Source organism: Taurulus bubalis (assembly GCF_910589615.1).
Source record: "Taurulus bubalis genome assembly, chromosome: 5".
Taxonomy (NCBI): domain Eukaryota; kingdom Metazoa; phylum Chordata; class Actinopteri; order Perciformes; family Cottidae; genus Taurulus; species Taurulus bubalis.
The window spans coordinates 10,584,261-10,597,092 of record NC_136593.1 but is presented as its reverse complement, the minus strand read 5'-3'; the positions used below and the strand labels follow the sequence as shown (position 1 = coordinate 10,597,092).

General features: G+C 41.2%; 2 protein-coding genes across 2 annotated transcripts in view; one reads left to right on the top strand and one right to left on the bottom strand.

Moving 5' to 3' along the window:
- The window catches only part of LOC306736641 (cell division cycle-associated protein 7-like), a gene marked incomplete at both ends in the record, with an annotated part of 2,727 nt that extends 922 nt beyond the window's left edge, over window positions 1-1,805 (top strand). The window contains 5 exons of the mRNA XM_079218292.1: window positions 5-97; window positions 342-485; window positions 778-927; window positions 1,494-1,630; window positions 1,760-1,805. Of these exons, the coding sequence (XP_079074418.1) occupies window positions 5-97; window positions 342-485; window positions 778-927; window positions 1,494-1,630; window positions 1,760-1,805 (570 nt within the window). The remainder of the gene's footprint in view (window positions 1-4; window positions 98-341; window positions 486-777; window positions 928-1,493; window positions 1,631-1,759) is intronic.
- Window positions 1,806-2,105: 300 nt separating this feature from the next.
- sp1 (sp1 transcription factor) lies at window positions 2,106-10,053 on the bottom strand. Its single transcript, XM_079217802.1, has 6 exons — window positions 10,014-10,053; window positions 9,276-9,349; window positions 7,005-8,400; window positions 5,495-5,636; window positions 4,384-4,574; window positions 2,106-4,103 (listed from the first exon to the last, which is right to left on the bottom strand). Exons 1-6 carry the CDS (start codon window positions 10,018-10,020, stop codon window positions 3,814-3,816), a joined length of 2,100 nt encoding a protein of 699 aa, XP_079073928.1. The 5' UTR covers window positions 10,021-10,053; the 3' UTR covers window positions 2,106-3,813.
- Window positions 10,054-12,832: the final 2,779 nt, after the last annotated feature.

Below are 12,832 nucleotides of genomic sequence, written 5' to 3'. Positions count from 1 at the left end.
GGCGTCTCGCAGACAAACTCGCTCAATGGGGGGAAGAGACGATGCCTCAGCCCCGAAGGAGGAAGACCTGGAGCTCAGCTGGGAGGAACTGCTGGAGGTCGGCTCTGCTATTTACTACGGACCAGTTAAAAATGTTTAGAAAGCATTTTTCATCGCACTGTATATAACATGCTGTTGGATTGTGACTACTCTCTGGCTGTCGTATTGTCCCTGAGGGACAGTACAAGCATTGATAAAACTGACCGGGATGAATGATGAGTCTTTTTATATTCTCATCAGTGTGTTGTAACCTCCTATTTTCTATTTTTAGCTCCCTATAATCAATCATCTTTGTGCTCCAGGTACGCAGATCCCCACAGCGGCGTGGCGCCCCGCGGCCCAAGCAGAGCAAACCTCATTGTGTCCGTCCCGTGGAGGACATCACAGAGGACGAGATTCAGCTGGTTGCAGACAACATGACGGAGAAAGTCTATAACAGAGTTACAGTGAGTTCTCAGCTGGACTTTTACCTGCAGTTTTCTTTCTTTTTTCAGTGAGATATATGTAAATTATGTTATATATTGAAAGATTTGTGCCAACATCTGGGTAGTTTTGTAGCCAGTTCCGATATTTGTGGGAAAATCTGATGGAGCTGTCGGGTCATAACCAGGTAGAAGTCTCTCCATTACTGAAGTGAATAGATGGTGCTCAACCTCTGCATGAAAGCATATGAAAAGTCCTACAATGATTGTGTGCCCGTCCACCATCTGTTGTTGAGGTTTCTCTTTGTATTTTCAGGGCTCCACATGTCATCAGTGCCGTCAGAAAACAATCGACACAAAGACGTGCTGCCGCAGTGAGGACTGTCGGGGGATTCATGGTCAGTTCTGTGGACCGTGTTTGAGGAACCGATATGGAGAGGATGTCAAGAAGGCGCTGCTTGATCCGGTCAGACTGCTGACACTCTACACCTGTTTAGATGCACGAATATACACTTTGCACACTTTGTTTCAGCATTTACTGTCAGGAAGTGTTGAGGGTTGCGTTGGGAAGAGATGCGTCACAACTCTTTATATTCACATTCAGGCCTAGAAATATATTTCCTGTCATTTTATTATATTTTCATCAGAAGCACAACTTGTTCATGCTTTCCCTCGTTGTTTGCGTGATTAACTTGGCTACAACTTTGCACATGATCTTCGTTTGTCTTTTTTGCTTAACTGCTGTAATGGTTAGTTTTTCCATGAGATTAATAAAGTACTCAGTACTTAGTTCACACTTCAATAACTGTGGAACAATGTGAGCCTGACAACTTCTTTTGACTTTGGATAACAGTGAACTTTTCAATACAGAGTTTTGTCTTTGTCTCTTTGTGCCGTTTACATTTTCATCTTTGACAAATAAACCCTAGTCATAAATCTCAATGTAGTTTAAAAAAAAAAAAAAAATTGCATGGGTATTTTTGTCTCTCTGATTCAAGTCGTTTGTGTTTAACCATTTGGTTGTCTCCTCAGGAGTGGACGTGTCCTCCCTGTCGTGGGATTTGCAACTGCAGCTTTTGCCGCCAGCGTGAAGGCCGCTGCCCGACCGGCATCCTGTTCCCTCTCGCTCAGTACCACGGCTTCTCTGACGTCCACTCCTACCTCAGCAGGTGGGGAACTACATCGCCCCATTTAATTCGATAAATTGGTGTTCTCATACGCTGCTAATCCACCTTGAGTGAATGTAAGTGTTGGCACTAACAAAACATCTGCAATATCTTTTTTCTCTCTCCTTGCAGCCTCTGCAACAAACTGAAAAGTGAGGACAACAATGTAGAGATGTGATGTTAACGAGGTTCAGCAATTGTTCAAATGTTTTTTTTATTCTCAAGTTTTATTCCTAATAAACATCCACATATGATTTTATCTGAAAGTATTTTTTGTTTGAATCATCTGATCGTTTTGTGAGATTGAAACAATAACTTGTCACTTACTTATAGCGCTTAGTAGTTTTGCTTTCTTGAAGAAATTGTACTTTCTTGATTCTTGTTGATTTTGTACTCATGGTTGAATGCACTTATTGTAAGTTGCTTTGGATAAAAGAGTCAGCTAAAATGTAAAAGAAGAAGAAGAGACAAGTATATTCAGAATTTTAATCCAGCTGTTGGCATTTGCAGTAGTTGTATACACACACAATATAAAATCCCTTATTTAAAACGGGGCAGAAAAAAATAAGAGCACTTGTTGTCTGAACTTAGTCTATAGAGTTTCAAAGGAGAGCTTTGAAACATACATTTGTCGTACAAGTTACAATTATCTTTATCAAATAAAGCAGAATACTGAAGCAAAGAAACAATTTCAACATTGATGAAGCGTCTTTCAGAAGAAAACATTGACCAATACATTTTGCAACTTATTTGGACAACAAAGGGATGCGTGTCCGGTGCTTGCCTCAAGCTGGATCGTTTCCAGTTAGAACTTTAACATATGCATTACAAGTAAAAATTAATAGAAAGTTCATGGACCAAAGAAAGACTTCCTAGTTTTGCTTATAAAATGAGTATGAACCTTTGGTCTTGAGCTTGCATATTTATGCTGTCTGGACATTATTACAAGATACTTATCTGACCCAATTTAACTAAAGGAAAAAATAAAATAGTTTTCCAACAAAAGAAAACGGAAACTGACGTAACTGAAAAGGCAAAGATAAGTATACCACAGGGGGGTGGAGGTACTGGGAAGATCTGGACTGTATAGAATACATTATTCTATGACAGAAAGGCTCTTAAATTTAAACATTTAATCTACATATATATATAAAAAAGTAATAACATAAGATTAAGATTGATTGTGCATGAGAGGTTCATACAACTGAAAGGCAATCTCTTGCAATCATGTAAGATGATCCTGCCTAAGCTAAGAATTTCTGTAGCCTTTACCAAAAAAATATATATATATATACACATAAAAAAAAAAAAAAAAAAATCAAAATGTTCTGCTATGACAAACGTATCAAAGCATGATGGCTTGAGTGTGTGTACCTACTTAAGAGGTTAAAGAGTTATTCTCAGGATTTCAGTGCCCTGACACACCTACGTCCTCATGCTGATTAGTGCTTTTGGCTCTAACCCGGTCGTGGCCTTCTGTATTCCGGCCCTCCTCTCAACGGTTCACCCTAAAACACTTTTCATATTATTCCTATGATACGGGGATTGTTAGACAGAAATGTGAGAAAGGATACAAAATATTTTCTGCACAAGATTGTTCTCCTTTTTATGTTAGGGGTGAATTTAGCATTATAGGCCAGTTAGCCTGAGGGGCAAGGCTGATACAGCAGCCCAGTGGAGGAAGGCCGGAGATACCCGAGGTGAAGAGGGACAAGGAGCAAACAGCCTTGGAAACGAGGACAAGAGTCTGACTTAGTGTCATCTCTTTCCTAAAGAAGCTTGTAGACGGGATATTACTAGCTACCAATTCAGCATAAAGGGTGCCGGTCTGTGGGTGTGTTACTGCAAACGCACCATCAGGAAAGATTGAGTCTCTGTGTGGGACAGATGTTGGTGTAGTGACATTTACTTTCAGAGGAAATTAGATTTCATGATGATGTCCCTCGTCCAACATTTTCCTCCAACTCCGACCCTTCAATACCCCAGATATCTAAATACAAGATGGAAATCCATATTCCTGCCTCAGTTCTTAAATTCAATAGTGTCCGTTGTGTTGCATCTGCGAGCGTCCCTCCTGTCTGAAGCCTTTGAGAGGTTCTGCGTCTGCAGTCAGAGGTGCCCTTTTTAACCCCAAATGTCCGAAAGCAACATCCACCAAAGCCTGTCTCCCTGATCCTCCACCGCCCCTAGTAGCTGTTACCGTTAATTTGGTGAAGGTCCACTTGCATCATGTTGATTCCACTGTTGGCTAACCGGGCTATGCTCTCTGGAGATAAGGTTTCCATGGTCACAATGGTGTGCTGGTCACTGGCTGTGCCGACTTTTGTTCCTGCTGTTGGGGAGCCAGCGTCAGATGAGACTGCGGTGCTGCTGGTGGCGACTACTTTCTTGTTCGAGTGGGTTTTGATGTGCTTGGAGAGGTGATCGCTGCGCATGAAGCGTTTAGGGCACTCAGGGCAAACAAATCTTTTTTCACCTGAAAAGGAGGGAAAATACAAAAAATAACTATAAAAACTCTTTAACCTAAAAAATAAAATCGACTATCAAGATAAATTATTTAATCCCGTGGCAATAAAAGTGATTTCCTGGAAATGTTTCCAAGAAAAACACATGTTGACATATACACATAGACTTATCCTTTACCATTTATACATCAAAGAAGCATGTCTTTGGACTTTGCCATCTTTTAAGTTTTACAGTTGTATGATATTTATTGTCCTTCTCATAATGTCAAAATAACTAAACTAAATCCTCACCTGTGTGCGTCCTCTTATGGCGCTGAAGCTCATCTGAACGGGTAAATCGTTTGCCACAAAAGGACCAGCCGCAGACGAAGGGTCGTTCTCCTGTGTGCCAGCGCAAGTGGGCCCTCAGGTGGGATGTCTTGCCGTAGATCTTCCCACAGCCAGAGATGTGACAAATGTGCTGCTTCTTTTTAGTTGGGTCCCTGTTTGATGCAAAAAAAAACATGAATCAGAGTTAGAAGGTGACAGATTTTTACTTACAGAGGGCAAGTACAATCAGCTTTGTTTCTCTGAGATAATCTGAAGAAAAACAATGTTTTATTACAATGTTTGTAGCTCGAGACAACGGTTCTGATATACTGTAGTTTTCTTAACATTAAATCCATTTAATGACAAGATAAACTTGCACCAACGATGTTACAAATAACAGTCCATCATATAATAATATCAGCACAACATGATACAACATGTTCCAACATGCAACATCAAATCACCTTCTAAATAAACACAATAAACACTCAGTGACCACTTTAGGTGCCATAACATCTATCTTTTCAAAGCTTATGATGAGCAGTTTTTGGTGACATTTGTCAGTCATGGCCGTACACACACCCCCAACGGATTTCCTAGCGTTTCCCTGTGTATCCCCGTCTCTCTCTCCCTGTTTGTTTGTTTTGTCCGTGTAATGCCTATAGTGTAGTCTGCTCCCAGCTCTGCTCCTCATGCACACCTGTCTGCAATCAGCTCATATGCTTAAAGTATATCTACCCCGGCTTTTCAACCATTCCTTGCCAGATTGTTGTTTCAACCTTAGTGGTAGCTACACTTCTAAGGCCAACTCAAGTGTGTCTGCTTCTTTGTTTTTCATATTACTATCCTGTTGCCCTGTCTCTCAGTATTATCAGCCGCTTATCTCCCTGCCAGCCTATTATATTATTATATTACAAAAACCTAAATCTAATGAAAAAGATTTGAATTGAAAAATCACTAACTAAAACTTTATAGTTTGAATTTAAAATAAGTCAATGTCAACAAAAACTGGACATTTTATGGATCATAAGAGTATACTTTACAGCAGGGCTGTAGACTGTACATGTGTACTTAAAGTAGTTCAATGACATACCGTCCCTCTCCGTCCTTGCAGAAGGGGCAGGTACAGGCTTCCCTGCGGTTACGTCGTCCTTGAGGTTGTGGGCTAATTTCCCCATCATCCATAGCTGTGCCATCATTCAAACTTTCTCCACCCGTTTGCAACCCATGTTCTCCTGTAATGATGGAATAGAAAAAAAACTCACATTAGTTCATTTATAATAAGAGTTTGAGAATGTTTGTTTATACATGTTCTCATCATACATCAAGTTTTTCTTTCTTGCAATTTTTTTTAATAAATTCCCTTCTTCAAAGCGATTAAAGCTTCGATGTATTAATTTCATTGTTAAAAAAAAAGCTAGGTGAACTAAAAGAGTAAACCACATACATCTATGCATGTGTGCTGGTCTTAACTGTATGCCACTTGCTGGCTTCCACCAATAGATCTATGTAATTTCTGATACGATCTACTGGCAGTAATTTCTAATGACAAATTACTTATTTGCAGTCATTTACCATGACTATATTTAACATGGTTGAGGAATCAAACAACAATACTGAACCCAGGGTGTTTATAAATGTTTTTTTCTAACAGTGAAAGTCCCAATAAGACATACTATTTGAATAAGACTTGTAATAGGAGTAGCTTGTGATTAAAAAGTCAAACAAATAGCCTAAACCTTTCAGGCCATAACTACTATACAAGTAAATGTTTGTAATGTAAGCACAGACACTGATGTGAAGTTGAATCCACCCTTAAGTACGAAGCTGACGAGAATAATTTCATAATATGGATAATAGAGCGAATCGCATTCACTAAAAACAGACCCAATGATTCCTCACAAACATCACAAATGTAGACTAGCAAACATATGAAGATAATGTGCGGGGATAATAAACAAACAGACAAGATAACGGTTGCTACACGATGGGAGGGGTCAAGTTACACCCTTACTATGTCACAGAATTTGTGGGAAACCCATAACTACTGTACTACTGTATGTGGCCATGGTCTGGGGAGATGCAGTGTCACCAAGAAAAGAAGAACACAAACTCGTGCAGTGCAGCAAAGAGCTTGGGGAAACACTGGGCCAGCTGAACTGGTAATACCAGTATAGTGCACACACAAAAGATAAAATCCAGAGATACAAGATACTTTGCATTTCAGTCCTCGGGGGGGGGAAGAACTGTCCATAAAGAAGTAAACAGAATTGTCAAGACCATTTAACATATTTACTTAGCCCAACTCCCAGTTAGTGTCAAGGTTAACCATTATAATAGTTGTTGGTTATTGGTTAACTTATGGCAGACATAACCCAAAATCTATGTTATTTTATTGACATACTAAATAAATGTGAAAAGTCAAAATAACAGACCAATTCAATTTAGAAACATGTATACAATCATGCAAGAGGATTGCATTGTTTAGTACAACGTCATACTCTTTGTTTAATTAAATAGGACACAATAGAAATGCAAAAGTTGGCAAAATAGTATTTTACATTGAACATCAATTATTCTGAGAAAACAAGCTACTGACTGACCTGTCGAGCTAGCGATGGTGATGGGAACAGTCTGCAGCTGGTGCATCTGCAGCCCAGAGCCTCCGAGTGTGTTGAGATTTATGGTCTGGATGCCTGGGATCTGCACTGTGTTGACAGATACTCCTCCAGCATTAGCACTCTGGCCAAGTTGGGGAAGAGATTGCATCTGGGCCAGCGTGATCTGCGGTCCTGTCGGACTCTGGATCTGAATGGTCTGCCAGCTCACCTGGCCATTGGGGCCGACAGTGCGCAGGAGGATGGGGCCTGTATTCGGCATAATTTGAAGATTTTGTAGCCCTTCCTGGCTGAGTGTCGGAGTTGCAAATACTTGACCCCCTGCGGTCGCAACAGTACCAGCCTGGATGGTCTGGAGGGATGTTCCACCTTGGATAACCTGCTGAGGCTGGATAAGGATTTGTTGTGGCTGCTGCCCGTCTCTGTTGTCTGGCTGTATCGGGACACCCAGACAAGATGCTGTGTTCTGCTGGAATGTCCCTGTCACCACTCCATTGCTGTTATGAGTTTGAGTCATTCCATATGAAGAGGCAGCCTGTGTAGTGACAGTGGACGCAGTTGTCATGTAACCTGCCCCACTGGACACTGGATGTTGCTGTATAAGTTGGTGTCCCCCTGTATCCCCTCCAACATTTGAATCTCCCCCTCCGCTTGTTCCAGTGCTGACAGGCAAAAAAGTGATGTTTCCATTTAGTGACACAGGCATATTTGCCAGGAACTGGGGCTGGTTTTGTAACATGCCATTGCCTAAGCTTATATTTTGTATGGGGATGGCTCCCTGAAGGAGACTGGGCATCGTTATGATGTTTCCTGCAGCACCAGATCTGTTGGCTGCAGCTATGATCTGCTGGCCATTGGCAGATGACACAATCTGAAACTGCTGGCCTTGTCCTACAGCGCCAGATAAAGCAGAATCCTGCTGAGTATGTGTCAACTGCAGTGTCTGGCCATCTACTGTCTGAAACTGGGGAATGACCTGGTACTGAATGTTGGGCATCATACCTGATATGGTGGTAAGCATCTGCTGACCCTGCATCGATGGAGCCTGAGTTACTACATATTGCTGTGGCTGCTGCTGCTGCTGTCCCTGAGTACTCACAATAGCTGCTGAAGGTGACAGCACCTGTCTGCTCTTGCCTATGTCTGATGTCATCACCCCTAAGGAGTCGGTGGTGATGGTGTTAGTGCCTGAGGTTGCTTGAACACTAAGAGGGATAACCTGCCAGCCGTTGGCAGTGGAGGTGAAAACACCCTGGTTTAGGTCCAGCTGTTGCTGCTGGTTTTGTTGTTGTTGGTCTGCAGGGGAATCGTTCTCTCCTGGGGTGTCAATTCGACTACATGTGGCTGCCAACAAGGCAAGTGGAGATGGCTGCTGGGAGTCCTGGAAAGAGAATCAAATGAAATTATAAATACATCTTATAATAAAAGTATATAAATGGGTATAAAAAGGCTCAATCAATGACGCAGTTCGAATTATTATACTATAGGAAACATCAATACCAATATAGTCATGCAAACAATATTTTTAGAGAACTTTTATAAACAATAAAACAGCAGTGTAAAAATATAAACTAGAAAAGATCAAGCAGAATGATTGCACAATTAAGTTAAAACATTAAGATTGTTGGGAATTAATATCAACCTTTAATTAGATTACATATTATGTAGTTTAGATTTAAATAGGAAATATAACAAATAGAAAGCATGTGGCCGGCTTTGTAAATGCCAATCTAATCATGGTATAGTGCCACACACACCCAAAACGCCATTCATAACATTACACTTCACACAGAGAGAGGCTGTAGCAAGAAGTCCGAGGGGAAGCAGGGTGGGAGAGTATGGGAGGGACCACATTTTTTCCAGAGTAGCGGCGGGTTCGGCTTCCCCTCCCCCCAAACCCACCCATCTCCCTCCCACACTTTATTTTGCCCTATAAACTGACACACTCCTCTAGCCACCCCCTCCAAGGCCAGCCAAATGGGCCGAGCGAAATGCACATCAAGTGCCGGGGTTTGACGGGAACACCCCGTGTGGGCGAAATTTACCTGCCCATTCCCCACCCCAGTGACATGTGCTCGGGAGAGAAAATCAACAACCCGTACAAGTTCCGATAGCGATGAATGACAGAATCAAATCAACCAACGTCAATAGGACGTACACAACACGGGCAGTGGGTATGAGTGGGGAGTATACTTAATGTGTATCGGTTGACAAATCATCTGATTCGGTTTACAGTAAAAGTCCCGGGTAACCTACTTGTGAATTGGTGTTTCGCTTTTGACTGTAGCCTCCGCCGCTCTCCACAGCGGCCATTTCACCCTGCTGCTGATCTGCGGAAGAAGAGTTAGTAAGATCACTTCTATTCGAAAGTTGCAACATTTGAAACGAGCCGAACATCCAACTATTAACGCTGCGTTCAACGACGAGCTGAAAACATACAGACGTTGTACGCATGGTCGACCTCAGAGAAATAACGAAACTTTAATCAGGAGTCCAACATAAAACAATTACAGAAAAGCAAGGAAATCCCAGCCACAAGTGATCGCAAGGGCCAGCTAGCCTTTCAGCTAAGCTATCATGAACTCAACACAACAAGAAATGTCCAGTAAAACTGCTAACGTTAAGTATTAAAGAGACCGTCATGGTTTCAAATAAAAATACAACTTAGCGAGCACAAGCGAATTGCTGAAGTTAAAGTATTGTGTAAGTATGTCGTTTCAATTAAGATCAGAAGTTACGTTGCTGTTGCACAGCAAGCTAGCTCTACTTAACCTAGTTGGCTAGATATTGTTAGCCGAGTATCGACAATTAGCAGTTAACGTTAAGTAACGCGAGTTGGTTACTTTTAAACTGCTCGAGGCGCGAGCGAGAAAATAATACGATGTCAGACTTACGACGGTAAACACACTTAAAATACGTACTTTAATTATACTTCTAATTGTGAACCTAATGCTTCGTTCGCAACATGCCAGTGAGTTGGAAAAGTTCACTTACTGCTCATAATTTGAAGACGGGAGGAGTTTCTCTGCTCTTTTTTCGGGTTGACAACTTTTCACAACTTCACACAAACTTGACAGGCTTCTCCCTATGAAGGAGACAGACAGGTGCGCTCGCTTTAACCACCCTTGTAGCCTGGCTCCTTCGAACATTGACCTGCAAATATAGCTTTTACACTTTCTTTTTTAATTTTAAATATGGCGGTATAGTTTTACAAAATAATATTGAGTCAAGGCTCATTAACTAGATTTTCCGAGCTTTTAACCATATCACACACTCCCCCATCAACGACTGTAGTTTGTTATTAGGCCTCTAACAGTAACCACGTCAGCGCAAATTCATCACCATCGCGTCATGTGGCTTAGATTTAGCACTTATTTAAGCGTGATTCAAGGTAATTTCCAACTCGAGTTAAAACTAGCAATTCGCAGTAAGTATCAAGCCCAAAATGTTCAGAACGTCAGGAACTTTAATCAAGTCTTTACAATGAAATCGCATTAAAAAAGTCCACATTCAACATTATTTGCTGTACTAACGATTCTATTTTTCAGTAGATAACGATCTAATAACGCACAACAGTAGTAAAAACCGCTTGTCAAAATAGCAAACCACGTGTATAAACCTTATTATTTAGTAATAACGTTAATGTCAATGTTAATGTATTTGGGCACCTGTTTACTGTACTATCGCACTGTCCCTTTACCCAAAAGAAGCGCACCCCGCTGGGAGCTACTGGCGAAGGATCGCTGCGTTCCTCCAATGGAGAAGCGAATTTCTGCCACCGCGCATCAACGAGCCAATGTATTGGCTCAAAGGCGGAGAATTGGGCGGGACCAAGCATGGTTGGTTGGCTCCCTGAGTATGATTGACGTTGGGTTATCTGTTTTCCGCTTAAATGGCGCCATGAGTAAACATGTTCTGGTTTTTATTGGTATTTCTCTTTACACATTCTGTGATATTGTCTCATCATACCACAGTATAAAGATGTAATGGCTCATGTCTTGCTTTGAACACGGAGGTGGGGAAGGAGGAAGGCCGATTGGGTATTTAAGTCTTGCCTCCGTGGCCACTGGCCACTCCCTGGTGGCGCCCTGTGGGCTGGGAAACAGCAAGGAGGCGGGAGGAGTCCGCCAGGGTGGAGGAGAGGAGACCCTATCACACGCAAACACTGGCTGAAAAGGCGCTGGGTGGAGAAAATGGCTCGCTTGTAGGAGGGTTTTTATTACTGGGATGTGCAAGTGGGCTGTCAGTGAGGCAGCACATGTGCCCATGTAAACAGGACAGAGGGTGGAGTCCATCCGCAGGCCAGGCCTGATGTTACTACAGTTAGTCATAGATATGACTCTTCCTCTATTATTTACAACACACACACACACACACACACACACACACACACACACACACACACACACACACACACACACACACACACACAGCAATATGTTGTTTCAGTGGGCCAAAAGGCCTAAAACATCTGGATGCAGTGCATTATTCATTAATACCCTTCAGCAGTGGAAGAAGTATTGAGATCTTTTAGCTTAAAGATAAATTATAATAGGAATATCACAATGTAAATACTGCCCTGCAAGGAAAACTGCGATTCAAACTTTACTGAAATAAAAGTATGTTATTATCAGCGTAATGTAAGTAACAGAAGTGTGAGTAGCAACAGACAGAAATAAGTACAGATAAATAAGAAAATAAATTATTTGAAAACATAAATAAAATTTTTATACTCTTGTAGTTGAAATGGAGCTAATTCTAATTACTTTTTACATTGTTGGGTAGTTTAATCATAACAAAGCTTCACATTTTAAAAGTGTATCATAGTTTTGTATGTACAGCATGCATTTTTACCAGCAGATATTTGGAAGTACATGTGTTAATAACATTAACAATGGCGTTGTTGTATTTATAGGTCCTAGTATGCCACGACAGTGAGGCAGCACCACAATACCAGGACCCTGAAACTGAGGCCAAAATGGAATTCATTGATCATTAATTTTCTTATTTACACTGCTTTTTATGTCAAACTGTCTAAAACCCTGTGTCCGAGTAACCTCAACTGGTGGTGTAAAAAGTCTAATAGTATAAAGTATCATAACATAAACATAAAACAAGTAAAGTAGCTAACTGACAAACTAACAATTGTACCAAAGGAAGCTACTGTACTTGACTAAATGCAGTAGTTACTTCCTATCACTGTCGTTTAACGTATTATTTTACATTCCTCCTGTGAAATTCCTTTGGCCCTGTAAGTCTACATTCTTCATTCGTCTTCTATTTCCTTAATAGCTTCCATTCAAAATGCTATAAATGGCTGCTGTTGAAGTTGATTCTAGCCTACAGAGCCAAGAGAAAACACAAATAAATGAAATATGAGACAGTGTCAAACACATGATATCAGATACAAACTTAACAAATTAAGCATACAAAGCTCTCATGGGTTGAAGGTCGACATCAACAAAACTAAAACTAAAAAACTCAAATCAGCCAAATTAAAAAGCTGCTGTGAATATGTCTTGTATGTATACATTCATAATTTTACAAAGAAAATAAATCAACATGTTGGTGTCATGTAGGAGTTGCTCTGCAGTCTGTTGGCCATACTTGAGAACTACTGCATACAATAATGATTATGATGACTTATGTTGTGCTATGTACCTCTGACATTTCCAAAAACCTCTTCCGAGTGTGTCTGTTTTATTTAGTTCCTGTAGCTGCGTCCCGCGCAGATAAAAGCGATCACTTCCTTCAGCTCAGACTCCATCAGCCCGTAATGATCCGCAGCGCGCGCGCAGGACAGCTGACACAAC

Excerpts from the sequence above, each read along its gene's own strand:
- sp1 (XM_079217802.1), bottom strand. Across the intron at positions 8,401-9,275 it reads AGCGAAACACCAATTCACAA|GACTCCCAGCAGCCATCTCC; the intron begins GTAGGTTACCCG and ends TTCTCTTTCCAG. Across the intron at positions 4,104-4,383 it reads CCATAAGAGGACGCACACAG|GTGAAAAAAGATTTGTTTGC; the intron begins GTGAGGATTTAG and ends CCTCCTTTTCAG.